General features: G+C 35.3%; 1 protein-coding gene across 3 annotated transcripts in view; it reads left to right on the top strand.

The window, feature by feature from the left end:
* The window catches only part of FRMD6 (FERM domain containing 6), a 73,253-nt gene that overhangs the window by 28,757 nt on the left and 26,202 nt on the right, over positions 1-18,294 (top strand). For 2 of the 3 annotated variants that reach the window (XM_054567576.1, XM_054567574.1), the window contains exons 2-5: positions 10,574-10,814; positions 14,209-14,299; positions 17,056-17,159; positions 18,156-18,232. In XM_054567576.1, the coding sequence (XP_054423551.1) occupies positions 10,716-10,814; positions 14,209-14,299; positions 17,056-17,159; positions 18,156-18,232 (371 nt within the window). In that variant the 5' untranslated portion in view covers positions 10,574-10,715. The remainder of the gene's footprint in view (positions 1-10,573; positions 10,815-14,208; positions 14,300-17,055; positions 17,160-18,155; positions 18,233-18,294) is intronic. The other variant, XM_054567575.1, reaches the window with a different exon arrangement.

The following is an 18,294-nucleotide window of genomic DNA, read 5'->3' as shown; positions in this document are numbered from 1 at the left end:
CAGACTTGCCAACAAGTACAAGGATGATAAGAGTGCAGGAGAAAGAATTGGATAGAAAGACTCCAAGCAAGAGCCTATTAATTACCATTCTTCCCTTATTTCCTGGTTGCCTAACAAAAAGGAACCTGTCATGTGTGCTGCATTCTTTCTAAATTATCTGCAAATCACCCAATCACCCAATTTTACTTCACTGTCTTTGGAAGTTTCATGCATATGTGAATTCCCTGTTCACGTATATTAAAATTTGATTTTCCTCTGTTAAAAAGAAAAAGAGTGCAAGAGATCTGCCCCTCTGCTGCCTACCGATGTGGAGGCATGCTTCACAGACCAGGGTCTTGAGTTCTCCAGGATGTCCCAAGATACCATTTTCTTTTGGAGGTGGGTGATGGGTGAGAGGATATGCAAGGGAAACAGCATGGTCAGAAGCATAGAAGCATGAGAGGGAGGCTTGTTCAGGAAACCATGAGGAAAAGTATTGCACTAATATGAAACATGAGTTGTAGAATGGTCACGCCAAGGATGGATGGGACCCGACGGTGAAAGATTGTAATGCCTTGCAGGGTAGGTGTTACCCTGTGCAGTGCTGTAGCCTAAGGATGTAACCTAGGCTGTGATATGCAAGACTGGATGTACAGTTAAACAAGGTCATGCTGCCAGCAGGGTGGAGGTGGCAGATGTAAAGAGTGGGATAAGAACATTTAGAAATCCAGGTGAGAACATAGCAAGAGCGATGGTAGAAGGGGAAACCACTAGAATGATAGACTAGACAGATGGAAGGACTTTTTTTTTTTTCCTTACTAGATTGTTTTTAAAATGTGTACATATGTAGCAACTAAATCTGTCCCAGCCTTTGAGGATCACTTTTGTTATCCTTCCTCTCCCTCATCTTCCTTGGGCCTTATGTGTGGAAAGATTGTCTATCAAAATAAATTAAGTCATTTGTTTTCATTTTTTAAATCTGGCAGTAAAACTAAATGTACTATCAAATAAGCACTTAAAAATGATATAAAGTTACTCAAGTAAATGATCTTTTAATTTCCCTTGAGGTATCACCATTGGTAAATATGCCAATTATATCACACTTTTTAAATATTTAAAATAACTCTAAAGATCTTCCTTACTTCTTTTATAGACTACAGCATGGAAGCTGTTGTCATTGTTGATTAACAGAATTATGCTTCTTGCTGTTCAGTTTAGAGAGAGTATACCAGAATTTTGCTTTGCAGAAATATGTGTTTAATCTCAAGTGTAAAAAGGAAGTGGTGGTTTCATTGCCTCAAGTACCATTGTTACCATTACCCTTTGCTTTGCTTCTGGAATACAGTGAATAAAGTGAGTAAGGTCATAGCAGAAAATACAGCCAAAGAAGGGCAATGCTTCAAAGTCTAGGAGCCAGAGTACCACAGAGTGCAAAACTGTTGCCAAAGCTAGAGAAAGCGATTTGTTGAGTTTACAGAGAGCAAAACTGGGAAAATGGCCGACTGTGTGCTCTTCCAGTGAATCTTGTTAGAAGCCTCTTGAGGTACTGAGGAAAGCGCCTTAAGATGCAGGGGAACACGCACACTCTAATTTCTCATCTATCCAGTCTTTGAGTTTGCACCATTGCACAGCAACACATCGTTTTCTTGGGCCCAGGTTTCTCCTGCCTCCCTGCTGGGGTCTGTGTTATTTTCCACCCTTGCAATTCTTTCTTCTTCCCACTGCGTCCTCTCCCCCCATGAACTGTTTCCTGAGGCTGCACTCCACTCAGTTCTCAGCCTTTATTCAAATCCCACAACCTTCATTAAACCATATAGTTTAACATTTAACTTAAAATATAATTTATTACTTCCTGTTGTTTCCACTGTGTTGATTTTGATTCTTCAAAGAGATCATAAACTCTCTAAGGGCGAGAATTTAGAAATGGTTTGAGAGACAACATCAACAAAAAAGTATCAGTACTTAAAGTACTGGAACACTCAAATACAGTTGGTTTATGCTTTTTTCATTGACTAACAATTTCCCTCCCTCCCTCCCTCCTTCCCTCCCATCTTTCCTTTCTCTCTTCTACCTTTTTAATTTATGGGATTTCTTTATTCCTGCTAGTTGTATTATAAAAACATGTAGTAACACTGGGTAATTTTGTGCTATAGGGAACATTTGTGATGGGGGGAATATGCTAAATAAATGGTGTTTTGTTTTAATTGATATATTTTTTTAAGATTTTAATTTTACAAAGAAGGAAGGGAGAAAGAGAGACAAATAACGATGTATGAGAGATACATTGATTATTGCCTCTCACGCTCCCAACGGGGGACCTGGCCTACAACCCAGGCATGTGCCCTGACTGGGAATCGAACTGGCGACATTTGGACTTGCAGTCTGGCACTCAATCCACTGGGCCTACCAGTGCATTATTTTTGATGCACGAATTTACTAATCTGTTCTTGTTGTTAGATTACTTAGATTTTTTTCTTCCAGTTTTTAGTCTGATGGATAATAGTGCAGTGAGTACTTTTGTTCAAAAGTGTGGTTGGCTTTGATTGAATTATTTCCTCATATATTCCTTAGAAGTCAGATTATTTGATCCTATCTAATAGGATCAAAAGGTATGAACATCTTCATGATTCTTACTACAAGCCAAGTCATACTGGTTGCAGTGATTTACAGTGTAAACTATAGCTTATGCATACGTCGATTTGACTAATTTTTCTCCTCATTTCAATATAAAGCTTCTTTATCTTTCTTATATTTTCCCTTTACTATAGTGAAAGAGTAGCTGCGTAGTTTTATTTATTAGAGTATGATAAATATTATTTGGCACCAACTCAAATCCACTTCAATTATAAGGTTTTCTTCCTATCTCAGCCCCAAAGTGTAGTAAATCTCATTGGTTAAATACAGAAATGAAATGATCTGTTAGCTACTAACTGGAGAAAAATGCCGTTTCTTTTATAACTCAACATATGATTAATGACAGAATAAATGGATTATGACCACTACATACTACCAAAAAGCAATTTTTGCTTTTGCTTTCTGTGATATGTAGTTAATAATGTTACTTGGTAGAAAGTACAAAACCTGTTAAATAATCTTAATGACAGTCTCATTTCAGAGGTGAGAAAAATGGACACAGAGAGTTGCCCAAGGGTACCCAGGTGGCAAAATGTCACAGCTGGGGCTCCAGCCAGGCAGTCTGGCTGTAGAGTGCATCTATACTCTACAAGCTGCACATTATACTGCCTGTCGTTATATTCTGTCTTTCCAAATTCAGCTTTCCATAGCTTCAATAACTACATTTTAAGTGTAATTATTATTTACAGATTTACACATATACATACTCATACACATGCTACACATGTAAAATATATGTGTATATACATATTTATCTGTATATACTACATACAATAACTTAGTGCAATAACTATTTCAAGTAACATACACATCCATTTATAGTTGTGTAGTGTGATAATATTACAGTCTATACTCGGTTGCTTTTGGTAATTAACTTAATGACTTCCCCTTACCAAAGTTATAAAATAGACACAAAATGAAAGTTATTTTTACTGAAATTGCTTTAGTTCATGACTATACTTTAAACTGACCACTTGCAAAGTTATATATAAAATGTACTTAGCAGTACTTTGTTTGCAAAAATGAATTTTTTTTTTGCAGCTATTGTAATTTATTACAAATGGACAACACAGTAAAAGCACATTCAGCTCAACTCTGTAATAGCACCTTCTGTTCTTTAATAAGACAGGACTGTTCACCAACAGATTAGTATTCAAGATGAGATATTCTTGTTGCTGAAAATTTCTATTATGAATAATTGCCCTGGACTTTGTTTGCATTGAAAGAACTTATGCATTTTCCCATAAATCATTTGCTGTGTGTAGTGCTTGTAGAGAATGGCGGTGTCTGAACACACCTCAACCACTTAAACTTTTCAGTTACTCAGATTTTTTTCCACCTTCTAGGTCTTGCTAATGATATATATATATTCATCATAGTGAATATTCTACTTTACTTTAGAATAGAAAGAAATTTTAAACCTTAGAGGATTGCTTTTTTTTCCTAGTAAATATCAGTCTTTTTAGAAAACCAATGATAGTAAACCCTCAGTGAATTAATGAATAAGTGTATCAAGCAACAAATCAGCTTTTTGTTTGAATAGGCTGTGTTAGAACTCAGTTGCAAGTGGCAGAATTAGCTTAAGAGGGAAGATAACTTATTGGCTCACTCTATGGGAATTCCCAGGAATGGTTTCTGCCTTCACACACAGCTAGACACAGCAGTTAAAATGATGTGATCGGGATTCTTTCTGAGTTTCACTTTCCTCTGTGATGTCTTCCTGCTTCAGGAAAATTCTTACCATGTAAAGATGATTGCCAGCAACTCCAGGCTCACATTGTTTGCTCTAATAGCAATCCAAAAAGAGCTGCAGGCCTCTCCATCCCAACATTTGTGTAACAAATTTCATGGAGGAATCCTGACTTTGCTTGGGTTAGACCAAGCACTGTGACTAGAGAATAGGGTACCTGTTTGACCAGGCCTGGGTCACATCCATACCTTTCATCCTCTCTCCACCCGTTCAGAGTGGAGAACACACTCATTGATAGCCCCCTGGGAACCTCGGGGATGGAGAGGAGCAGTCTTCAATGGAAAGATGGTGCCAAGCAGATTAAAACAGATGTCATCCACATTCCAGCACACATTTGAAACTGTACACTCAGACACACTTTTCTTTTTCATTAATTATGTGATAAATAAAATTTCAGAGGAGTCACCACCTAACATAATACAACTGTTTTATTTACAACAAGCAATACATTTAACTTCCTGACCCCAAAGTAGACCTCCCAAAGTCTAGTTCAGTTGCTGCATCTGACTCTCAGTTCTAGAACTCTAGGTTATATGTGTAGTTGTTGATTATTTGTAGATGTGCCTTCTCATGACTTATTTTAATGACCCTTCTTTCAACAACCTGATAGCTAATGCTTTATATCCATTATGTCACTTAATCTTTCCAATAATCCTAGGAGGCCAATATTATAGATTTTACAGATAAAGAATTGGACTCAGACACTGGTTACTTGCCCAAGGTCATATAGCTAATATTGTAGGATCCAGATCAGAACCCAGGTTTGACTTATTGGGAAGGTTAAGTCTGTCTTCTTAATTAATATTTTGTTCATATTGTCTCTAAACACCTGAGGTTCAGTCATAGGGGAGGTGATCTTTCTGCAGTCCCTTGTTTATCTACTAGAGCAATGGTTGGAATGTAAGATGAGATAGTAACAGAGCCTGATGTTCTTTCCAAAGGCTTTGTCCCAGAAGGTTCATAGATTCAACTACCTTATTTTTTGGAGTAAAACAGTAACTGCAAAACAGGCCATGAAGTAGAAAGTGTTTGATTTACTTATTCTCAAGAAACATAATTCTGTGATTCCAGAATAGCTCTTATGAGCAAATGCCCCTTAAGAAAAAAAGAAATTCTCATAATGCAGAGGATACAGACAACATGAAAATCAAGCATCAGGTGTTTCCAGGTTAATTTTTTTTATCTCCAGATGCTAGAATCAAAATGTAGGGCTGTCTAGGAACAAGTACCTGGTAATAATAGATGTGTACTTATATGAGAAGTTTGGCAGTACACTACATTACAAATTCAAGTTTCGAGAAGGCTAACATTCAAAGCTTTTCTGAAGCCAGAGGCCATTAGACATTCCAGAGATTAAAAAATTTTACTTACAGGGTCAAGCCAGCTATCTGAGTTTGGAACTTAATTGCTGACTTTTAGTTGGGAAATTCATGTTTAATAACAATTGTACTGTTACAGAAAGTTCTCACTTAACGTTGTCAACAGATTCTTGGAAACTGCAACTTTAAGCAAAACAATGTATAAGAAAACTCATTTTAGCATTGGCTATTTGCTATAAACAAGAGTTAAGTCCCTACAGCATATTTCTGGTAATAAAAACATCACCAAACTTCTAAATAAAGATCCAAAACACTTCTAAAGTTAAACATTGAAATAAATGAGAGTTATAATATATTTAAGAAAGGTTAATAAAAACAAGTAAGATCATTATTTTCCAACCTGCTTATGGAGCCTATCCCGGCAGCTCAGGGCACAAGGCGGGCACCAGCCACGGACAGGACGCCCTTCCGTCTCAGGGCTTCTCACTCTCACCCACACTCACTCAGCCTGGGACAGTGCAGGACACTAGTTCAGCTCACGCGCACACCTTTGGGGTGTGGGAGTATCCAGAGAAAACCTATTCAAAAATCCTTTGGGGAGAATATCCAAATTTCATACAGAGAGTGGCCCCCAGGAATCAACTTTTTTTCCTCATCAATGTTGTAATGAAACAACATCAAATGAAACATTATTTGAGGATCTGTTGTACTTAAAAAATAGCCAGACGGTAAGAAGTCGCCCATAATGACTCTGTAAGGAAAGTAGGGGTGTCCAACATTTTCGCATCTCCAGGCCACACTGGAAGAAGAGCTGTCTTGGGCCACACATTAAATACACAAACACTAACGAAAACTGATGAGCAAAAGAAAGGTTTTAAGGAAATTTAAGATTTTGTGTTGGGCCGCATTCATAGCCATCCTGGGCCACACGTGGCTTGTGGCCATGGGTTGGACGCCCCTGCTAGAGTATGGGTTCACAGCAATGGGTAATTTGCTCCCAGGAAACATTTGGCAATGTCTGGAGGTATTTTAAGTTGCCTTATGATAATCTTCTTATCAAATTACCATCCTTTCACTTTTTTAAGGGTAACACTCTCAAAATTGAAACCGCCCCCCTTTCCTTTTGCCTCCACTGGAAATGAGACTACGTTATGTGGGTAGGAAATTTCTGGTGACTTCATTTTTTTAAAAATAAACTTTTGATTATAGAATACTTTTAGGTATACAGGAGTGGCAAAGATAGCACAGATAGTTCCTATATATCCACATGTACCTACTTTCCCCTATTGTTAACTCTTACATGACTATGGTACGTTTGTCACTAGTGAACCAATATTGCTATATTACAGGTAGGGCAAAAGTAGGTTTACAGTTGTTTGTGTGGCAAATAATACAGTAATTAATAAATAATACAAAAATATACTCTGTGTTTTGTGTACTCAGACTAAACTTACTTTTTCATAACCTGTATATTGAACTGAAGTCCATGCTTTTGTTTCAAGGTGACCCAGTTTCAGAGGTTATTTCCAATAATTTCTTAAAAATGGAAATCAGTATAGAATGCTCATACCGGGTAGTGGTTTCCTGATCCTTAAAAGAAATGAAGTAATTTTGTAACCAGTGGTGCTTATCAGGAAATAAGGAATTAAAATAGAGTTTAAAATCAAGTGTGGGAATCTTACAGCTTAACATTTTATTTGTAAGTTGGGTATTAATAAAAATGGCAAGGTGGAATTTGATCAGTTAAAAGCTGCTTTGTTGTTGCCTAGAAAATGATATTATGACATGGTTTGTTCTTTGTAGATAGTCTAGCCTAAGATCATTGGACAGAAAAAAGGCTGCCCTGGAATAGGACATGTGCCCTTCTGGGACTGAGTTGAAACTTAATTTAGGACACAGAATAAGTAGCCCATGGATAAAAGGCTAATTTCTACAATTCAGATTGGTATCAATTTAGTCCAATTCTCTTCCCTAGGACTGTCCAGTTTAAGATTAAATTTTTTTCAGGAGCATATTTTAGAGATACAGTTATTTGCTCTTTCAGTTGAACCTTTTAATCAGCTTTAATGCAGTCCTGGGTAAAGTAAAAATTCAATCCTATTTCTCTTTTAGGGCTTTTGTAGTTTGCTATGCTCAAAGCTTTCGAGAAAAAGCAACAATGAACCATACTGCTTCTTAAAGACTCTGCTTTTATTAAATTTTCTTCAGTAATCCTCTTTTAGTCTTTTTTCACTGCATTATTTGAACCATGAAATAAATAAAAATTGTACTCAAATGAAATTTTAAAATTAATGAAGTTTTGGAAACATCCCAAACCTCAGAACATATTTTTCCCTAGTTTATTTTTTTTTTAATTCTAGAAAGTAGGTCAGTAGAAATACCCGACTTTAATTGGTTTAATTAGAAATGGAAAATTATAAGAGTAACTGAATCTGAAGTGTAGATTTAAATAAGAAGAAATATACTGGGGTTAATGTCACTTAAGTGTTTTAATTTAAATAAGATGCATTTAAGCATAGCTTATCATTTCTTTTTGAAAGATTTTAATAGCAGAGAGGAGGACTGAGTATTGGAATATATCAATATATGGGGGAAATTTGCCATGAAATATAATGCTTGCTAAGGAAATCATTTTAGAACTGTGTTTCCTAAATGGTATGTCTAAGAATTTTATTCTACAGGACCTTAATAGATTATGTGGTGGATATGGGAGTATTCTCTGCCCAAGTAACTTTGAGAAATATTAAATTAAACTCAGAGCCTTTAACATTTTTCTGAATTTTTGTGAGAGGGTATATTTAGGGTACCCTACATCCCAAATTTATTTATCCCTAGGTCACCTAGTAACATTTTTCAGGAAAATGTTCTGAGTATACACATATAACCAATTTTAGGAATTTATACCTTTGAAAATGTTGAGTACTTTTTTTCCCCAGTTATAGTTATGATGTGATACCATTTACCTATGTTGCTTCCCCCAATTCTGTATCATCAAGATGTTTTCCTGGTGTGTACTATGGAGGTATGATATCCAAACCAGTGCTCAGTACCTTCCTTCTGTTAACTAAGTGTGAGTGCCAAACATGACTGCATATCAGAAATAGCTGGGGAGGTTTTTAAAAAGATTTTGGTTCCTGGGCCTGCACCCTGGAGATTCTGATCAAGTAGAAGTGTCACTGTGTTCAGGATCCTGTATTTATTTCAAATGCCCAGGGGATTCTGATGCAGTCAACACTGGTCCTATAAGTGGTGCTTGGAACTGTTGAACGGAAAGTGTGCATGTTTTAGATAAGTGATCGGCTTTGGGGTACAGTGAGTTTGCAGTCGTAGAACACATGGGTTAACCATCCCTTCCATCCTGGACAGAACTGCAACATTGACCTCCAGTGACGCTATAGGGTGATGTGCTGACTATAACCTAATGTGAAACAATTGTTATTATCTTTTAAGAAAAGCAGCATACTCCTAAGGGACCTTTTGGTCACCTTCCTACGGAGGAAATACTATATATAAGATTACCATTTGTTTTCACTCTTAGGGTAGCTCCCTTACGGATAGTATGTTTTTTATACTCAATACTTCAAAAAGAAATAGTAGTTTCTATTTATTCATGTTGTCATCTAAGAGTATATTCTCTCTCACCCTCCTGCTGATAACAGATGGACATTTAATCTTAAGAAGAAAATAGGCCAAGATTCAATCTCATTTATGTGAACACTGATAATAGCTTTCTGTTAAAACTATACTGTTATAACTCTGTGCTTAGTAAAACAGTTCCATATTCCTGGAAATTCTCTTTTGCATCACACTAGTATAAGGACAATATAAATACAACAATATAAAGGAACAAGATAAATATTGTTAATGGCTTGAGAGGCAACTAGCTTTAATATATCTTGATTGAATAGTGTTGTATTAGCAATAATATATAAAATACTAGACACATTCCTTAAAAGTAGGAAATATCCACCACTGTTTTAAAATTACTCAGCAAGATCTTGCCAATGCAATGAGACATGAAACAGAAATAAAAGGTGTAATTATTGAAAATTGGAGGCAAAACTTGTCTTACTTGCAAACAAAATAGTTAATATATTTAATAAACTGATTAGATATCAGAGGCATCCTAAATCCACATTTCTTTTGTATACAAACATGGTTTGATATATATACAGTCTTGTTATTTTTATATATTTTATTGGTTTGTGAAATAACAAATAGAAAAATTGTTTGCATTGTTGGATTAGAGAATCCAGAGAGCAGTTCCATAAAAACTGAGGGAGAAAAAAGTTGTAAGGAGGGCTTAACAACCATGGTAAATGTCATAGAGACATCAGTGAAAGTGACTCCTATGGCCACTGCTCGTGGTCTGGAGATCACTGACGTCATTTGTCTGAGCCATGTAGGGGACGTGAAGGAAGTGAAAGCCAGCCCTAAGTGGTTGAAGAAGGAATGTAGTGATAGGGCCAAGACGTGTATTTGAATTTGTAATGGAAGGAGAAAAAGTTTGAGAATTTTGTTGTTGCTATTTTGTCATTTTGCTATTTTCAGAGCCATTTATTATCCCTCATGTGAGGCTGGAAACTCCCCAAAGGCAGGCTCTTCTGTGAGCCCTGCAGCGCATGGCACCACCTCGAATGCGAGGGGCCCTTGGCTTTAGGATTAATTCACAACTGTGAATGAAAGTTTTAAAACAGTTGTTAGTGGGCAAAACACAGAATAAATTTCAGAGAGTTCTCATTTATCCTGCTAGGCAGACCTGGCTTTGAGACATGCTGTCTCTGTGCCAGTGAGAGCAGTTGTGTTGCTGCTCATCTCCTTGTCTCTCCTCACCAGTCTCCCCACCTTCCTTCATGGCCTGTTTTGGGCTTTTTTTTGTTTGTTTTTACAGCTATGAAACCTACGTAGTGGAACAGCATGGTGCTTCTGTAGAGTGTGTGATGAGGAGCAGAGTTTGGCTTTGGAGTTCTCGGAACCAGAGGAATAGCCGAGGACTCGGAGCCCAGTCCTGACCACTAGAGAGCCCACACACAATGAACAAACTGAACTTTCATAACAACAGAGTCATGCAAGACCGCCGGAGTGTGTGTATTTTCCTTCCCAATGATGAATCTCTGAATATCATCATAAATGTGAGTAGATCTCACTTTAGAAATGTTGACCACAGTCAAGTTATGACTTGGTTAATTAAGGGTGAAATTATTACAGGATGAGACCATTAATAATGTGGCGGGTTGGGGAGTTAAAGTAGTCTGCACAGGTATGAATTTTGAATTATGGCTTAAGTGCAGCTGCCTTCAACATTCTCTCACCTGGGGTAAAATTAGAGAATTTTGGCTACCACACTAAAAATAAACACTTTGCTATTTGTAAATTTTTTTATTGAAATATAATTTTTTATTGATATATAATATGAATTTTCTTTTTAAATACTTTTGTACCTACCCATGTGAAATGGTAATAATTGCTTGCTTTTTAATATGTTTTGATCATTGTTTTAATAGTAGCCCAAGTCTAGCAAATTTTAAGAATAGGCTGTGTTTTTGAACATTAATCTGTTGCTTATGTTTCATGAGTCAATGCTAATTCTTAGTTCTCCTGGACATTAAGGAATATGACATTATTTTTTTACCTTTTAAAACTAAGTTATAATTTATATGCAGGAAAGTATTATGTAAGAATCTTAAGCATGCAGCTCAGTGAATTTTTACAAGCATATACATCCATGTAATAATCACCAAAATTGAGATATAGTACATTTCCAGCACCCCAGAAAGATCTTCTGTCACTCTTCCTAGTCAATAATCTCCACCCAAAGGGCAGCTGCTATTCCCCAGAGAGTAACTTTCTTGTTTCTGAACTTCATGCCACTGAAATTATATCTTATTTTTGTATTCAGAAAATAACATTTGATATCTGTAGAATTGTGGTGTAACAGATTATCTGTAACAAAAAGTATTTCATTAATGGTCTAATTTTTTTCATCATTTCTAAATAGGTTTTTAAACAAAGAAAGTTTATTTCGTGAGAATGTATTTGATAGAATGTTGTCTTTCTGCATGTGGGATAAATTTAGTGTTTTGGTCATTCTGAATTCTCCATGAGTTTAACTGATAGGGGCTGTTTTAAATCATTTAATTATCAGATAAATATTAAATGAGGAAATTTGGAAATCTTTAGAAATAAAGCCGTGGTAAATGTAAGAGCCAAAAATTTTGGGGTGATATAAATTGTGGCCAAGAGCTTATTCCTCTTAACTAAGACTAGAGTGAACAGGTTTTTTGTTTGGCAGGGGGTGTTGTTTTGTTTTCCCCCCCGGAACATATTTTAAACATTCTTGCCCAAAACAAACCATTGACATTTAGGATTAAATGCTGTTTTTGTTAAAAACTTCCACATGGAGTATATTTTTAGATAATGGCTTAATTCTTACTCTTAATATCTCATACTTTATAGCACTTTTTAAAGTTCCTATTTCTCCTAAAGATTAAAGAATGAAAAATACCACAACAGGTAAAATGTAACCTTAAAAGACTTACAGTATGCCAATACAAAAAAAACTCAAGCTTGTTTTCACAGCAGGTAAGACTTCAGAGCCACAGCCTTACTTAATTGCAGTTTTTAAACAAGAACACTTGATAGTTTTGTTAAAGAGCTTTATCAGTAGGCTCCAAATACTTGATTTTAACTTACAGAATAATAATAATAATAATATGGGATATATTAAGGAAATGCACAGAGTTATTTGAATAAGAGTTACACAATACAGTATAGTTTATTTTTGTGTATGGTTTGTGGTTTAAGAATTTTTATATTAAAAACTTTTCATCACATTTTATCCTAAGGTGCCCTATCCTGTATGACATTCTAAGTCTCAAATTTGAAGTATATAGTTTAATTTTATATAACATATGATACTTTTTCCTTTATCATTCTGTTTATTTAAGCTTATTTGTAAAATGGAATTATGTAATATGGAACTCAAAATCCAAAGTCGTTTTAATAAATGAAAATGACAATGATTTCCTATGGGCAAGTGTATTCTTTCAGTGTTGTTGGTGAATTTGCATTAATACATTTTCCCTAAATTCTTGTATGGCACATTTATAAAATGATCTGTTCTGTAGGTCAGAGAGTAGTCTGTAGTGGCGGAACAGAACAAAAGGAACCCACAGGGAAATCAGACTCCTGGCTTTCATTCATCAAATATTTACTGAGTGCTGCATATTTACTGAATATAAAATAATACCCCATTCCAGCTATACTGAGTTCCTGGTGCTTGTAAGAAGCTGAATTTGTGCTACTCTGGCCTTATGTAAAGACCGTTTGCACTTTCCAGCAGATAAGATGCTTCAGATTAGCTGCCTTTTAATAATGAATGCGGAGAAAAGTAGTAAACCTATTTTTTTTAACTCCACTTGTCACTGTCACCATTCTGAATTGTTTGGCTGTTAGTTATCAAGGAATCTCAAGTTTTTATTTTTCAAATCTGAGTTACAGATTAAGATAGGATAAAGTGTCATTAATTCAGAATTAACTAATTTAGAATTTATAATTATTAAAGCATCATTATCATTGAAGACAGAATTCGCAAGTGATAGTGCAAATGAAAGGTGAAATGCTATACATTATATCATTTTATATATATAAAATGATCAACTGTGTTGTACATATTTTAATATACACATATAAAAATGATACAGTACCCAAATTAGCAAAGTTGTGAGTTGTTATCTTTGCTACTTTAAGCTTTCTGGGTTTTATTTTTTACTTTTACAAAATGAAGAAATTGACTGCTTTAGTCTCTTAAAGTCAATTACTACTCTTAAGTTCTAGTGTTTCTAAATTCAACAAAAGTAGACTCAGCGCAGCTACAATCCCCCAAAACACTTCATTAAACATTTGATAAGTCTTTAAAACCATCTTTTAAGGACTGTTTTATCATTCAACATGTGACTTTTCAGAATAATTTATTCCCAGAGCCTTAAATTAATGTGGTTTATGGTATTTGAATTATATAAGAATTCAGGAAAGGAACCTGGTTTAGGTACCTAAAAGGTATGAGACAATAAAGTGATTAATTGAAATAAATAAAAGCTAGGAGTTCATATATTGTACAGTATATGAGTATTTTGCTTAGGCCATCAAGAGGAAAAGTTTCCTTATAAAGATACTTGACAAATTAAAACTTTTGATAATCTGAGTAGGCTGTTTTGAGTTCCTTCTGAAACATGTATCATGCTCTGTGGGTTTAGACTAAGGCCTTCCTTGCCCGTGTATCATAAGATTTATGAATCTTCTACAAGATTGCATTGGTGTGCTATTACCATGTAAAAATCTGCATTGTGATAATCATTATTGAAACCTAGCCACAGATAAAACTATTTTAATAAACCAACAGTTGTTTTGCTCATGTCAGCCTGCCCTTTCAAGGACTCCATTGAGGACACATTAAATTGCCCATTGTGGTCCATTGTGTGGACTTGGTTGAATTATTATCTCAAGTTGTGTTTTTTCTCCTTACAGGTTAAAATTCTGTGTCACCAGTTGCTGGTCCAGGTGTGTGACCTGCTCAGGCTAAAGGACTGTCACCTCTTTGGACTCAGTGTTATTCAGAGTAAGACATATTCTCAGCTCTGCTGGATTTAGCCAACTCTCTCTAAGGAAATGACATAAAAGCTGTAACTTAAATCATTTTTATTCTAGTATTCGTTTTTTAAACTTAACTCTTGTATATTTTCTACAAGATTTAGAATTTTAGATCATGCATTTATTATAGTTTGAACTTAAAAATTGTTTCCTCTTTAGGAGTCTGGATTTTCTGTGTTTGCTCTTTTATGCTGCAATGAACCAAGCTTGAGTTTTGTTTTCTTGAACAGAGGGAGCAGCTGGAACTAGTAGGAAATTAGCTTGGATATTTTTGTAATTCAATTTGTTTTATAATTTTTGGCATGAAAATAAATGAAGACATAATAGAACTGACTCTATTCAGTTGACTATATAACAGTGATCTATTAATTTACTCTTACGTTCTGCTTTTCCCTTCTTACTCTTCTCTTTTTTCCAGTCAGATGTATGACTTTGAGAAAGGGGACCAGTTTCCCCTGTATACCTCATGTGGGGAAGACTTCTAAGTAAAGGGCTCCTCTCCCCACTAACACTTTAGTTAGAGTTCCCAGGGTTTACCTGCAGTCATTCCTTATAAGCTTTCTTCTTTCAAATCATATTTTAAAATTTCTCTAATTTAATCTTCTAGATGCCAAAAACTTTTCATATCTTTGCTCAGTTTTTCAAGGAGAATTTTTTATGAAATGTTTTTATATTTTATAGTTGGATATGAATTATTTTCTACTACTGGAATTGGTTTATATTTAAAGGCTCATGATATCTTGACTCTGGTTAGTACCATAAATGCTTAGATCTGTCAGGTGGGAAAGTATCATGATCAACAGGTAAGCAAGGCCCTTCTCCACAATGTGAGCCGTTTCTAGTAGTATGTTTAGGTGAGACCTAAGCAGAGAACACACATCAGGAATTGGTGAATCAACCATTTTGCTCTTCAGTTTCTCCCTTTGGTAAAGCAATAAAAACACAAATGCTCAGCTCCATCCTTGTATTAGTACATAATTCAGTCATTCTTTCAAGAAAGGGTCTGGGAAGAAGTTAGTTGCCCTATAGATTCTGAGTAACTACTTTTACTTTACACTTGAAATTCATTCTTCTTACTACAACTACAGCCAGACTGTTCATCTTTGTTGTGCAATAAATCAGTCTAATAAAACCAGTTTACAGCTTCCTTAAATTTCAAAATAAGGGTTCTTGAGTTTGTTTTTTTTAAAAAGAGAGAGTGTAATATGGTGAAAGAACATTGGAACAAGAATCCGATGACCTCGTTCTAATTCTGGTTCTACAACTAGCTAGCTGTGTGGCTGTAGATATGTCACTTGACTTCCTCAGTTTCAGTTTTCTCATGTGTCAAATGGAAATTACTCTGCCACCTGCTCTGCAAGATTGGTGTGTGCTTGAAAATTTTAAAAGAATAAAGGTCTAGTCAAACTGTCCGATGGTAGAGACAGTAGTACTTTAAAAATATGTATGTGCTATTGTGGTGAACAGTCTCAGCTCTCTTCATTATGTTGCTTCTTCAGACAGGAACTCAAGCCAAACACATCAGATTCAAGGGGAAAGTTGCCTGGTCTTGTTCATTTCATGTGTAATCAGTAACACATGAGAGATGGGAGGTGGTGTTAATTGGTCTGATAAGTGGATTGAAGAAGCATCTTTTTTCCCCCCTCTGGGACCTTTTTCTTATTCCTTCCATTCAAATTGCTTGACTTAATACTGCCATTTATAAACTTAAGTGGCTTTTCCCTTCCTATTTTCTTATGGCACTTTTCCAGTCAAAGCCCAGCATTCAGTCAGGAGTAACAGTGTGGTCAAAAACATTGTCCTTGGGGTAGTCAGACAGGCTTTCCTGTAAGAATGAGTACATTTTTATGTACTGCTGTCCGTGAGCCTTCCCCCTTAGTAAGGGTTAGAGGAAAAGGAATGAACTTTAAAAAAAAAGATTAAAAACTTTGTACAAGATAGGAATGCTGAAGGCTTTTCTTGTGAAATCTCTCTTAAAATACTCTCTTTGGGAAGTCTGAAATTTTAAAATATTTTTTACTAGCTTGTTTTCACATGTGTAGATCATTTTTATATGGGTTTTTGGCTGTCTTATTTTCTGTTTGTCATGAACTATTTTGGCATCCATTCTTGTTTTGCATAAGATTCTTCTCCTCTTCCCACAAGATCAGTCCCAAAGGCAGAATGAGTAATGGTTTATCATTTTGTCATGCTGTGTTTTACATGAACACTTAAGGACTATTCTTCACAAAGCATGGGTCAGGCTCCTCACTTGAAAATGTGCTATCATCATCAGTGTTTTCTAATTTCTTGTATAGCAGTTAAGATGGTGTTTCTGCATTGTTTCATTATTTTGCACTTGTGAGAAGAGTCTTCTGTGAGCCAAACACAAGCATGTTTTGGTAAGACCAAGTAACTCCTGCAGTGCTGGAAGTTAGACTGGAAGGTGTAATGACCCTACAAGCTATATAAAAGCAGCAGTAGGATTTCTTCTACATATTACATGTTTTAATAGTATGTGTTCTGTATTACAAAAACAAAGTAATTCATAAAGAACCTCGTTAATGTTTAGCCCACAGAACTTATGTCCTAGTATCTTGTTGCATTTTCTTGGTAGTATGTGAATTCAGAGTACATTCACAAATCTTGAGAGTTCAAAAAAATATGTTTCTTTATATATTCTTTTTTAAAAAAAAACTAACCTTTTTATCATCTTGTCTCCTTTTTTAAAAAATTAATGTGCAGATAATGAACATGTGTATATGGAGTTGTCACAAAAGCTTTATAAGTATTGTCCAAAAGAATGGAAGAAAGAGGCCAGCAAGGTACGACAATACGAAGTCACTTGGGTGAGACTATATTTATGAGCAAAATTATCTTGATTTTTTTAAAGGTTTATTTTAGCTATTATACATTAAAAATAACATTTTATACAGTAGAGAATAGAAAAGGGAAATGAATTTTCTAAGTTCTAAAATGTCACATCAATGAAATATTAATAGTTTTTAGCATATAACTAGATTTTGGATATCTGTTTAAATAATGTTAGATGGTAATTTTTCAGTAATCATGGGATAATGCGTTGAAATGAAAAACATGAAAGAAGTGCATGTTCCTCTAACATGGCTATGCTAATTGTCAAGACTGTTGTTCTACATATTAGTAGCAATTTTTTAATCTATTTTTACTATCCTTACATTTGATACTTTGTTGTTTTATTTTTTCTGGTGCCTTTCTTTAGTAAATCTCAATTCTATGTACATGGGGGAGCACTCCCCGGGGATTTACCTAGTATTTTCAGGATCACCCTAGTAAATCAGGAATAAATCCCCAGTATCTAATCCTTGATCCTCCAATTTGTATTTAAGAATTTGTGGACTAAACTGGAAGGCTACTTCAAAGCTAACTACAAAGTAAGGAACATGAATGTCTAAATAAACAAACAGCATATTAGAATTTGGTATGTGGAATGTCAGAGGAACAAGAGAACATTTGTAATGAGGAGCAAATGGTCACCACAGGGGACAGAGCTGAGAAAGGAGCTGGACGTCAGCTAGAAATTTCCACTGGCATTTATTTTTATCTTCCCTTATGTTGTCATTGGCATTATAGTGAATGAGTATCAAATACAGTAATGATGCTTTATAACTTCCTGATTGTGCATGAACCTGGCATCCATATGAGACAACTGTCTGTCTACTGCAAGGCCACACTCATTTGAAGTAAATAAAACCTTTCAGTGTTTAAAAAATATCTTGTAAATAATAATGGTATTTTATTACTTTTGAAATCTACTTTTGAAATAACTAAAAAGAGCTTGATTTTTATGTGTGTCCTTGTTTTAGGGTATAGACCAGTTTGGGCCTCCTATGATCATCCACTTCCGTGTGCAGTACTACGTGGAAAATGGCAGGCTGATCAGGTATGAGGACAGGGAGAGATTCTAGGCCTTTGTTTCCTCTAGCACTCATCTTCTAACATAAA

This window comes from Pteronotus mesoamericanus, unplaced genomic scaffold, assembly GCF_021234165.1.
Source record: "Pteronotus mesoamericanus isolate MK-2021 breed Mesoamerican mustached bat unplaced genomic scaffold, CSHL_Meso_final contig_182, whole genome shotgun sequence".
Lineage (NCBI taxonomy): Eukaryota > Metazoa > Chordata > Mammalia > Chiroptera > Mormoopidae > Pteronotus > Pteronotus mesoamericanus.
Note: the sequence above shows the minus strand (reverse complement) of the source record. Positions and strands in the feature narration are given on the sequence as shown.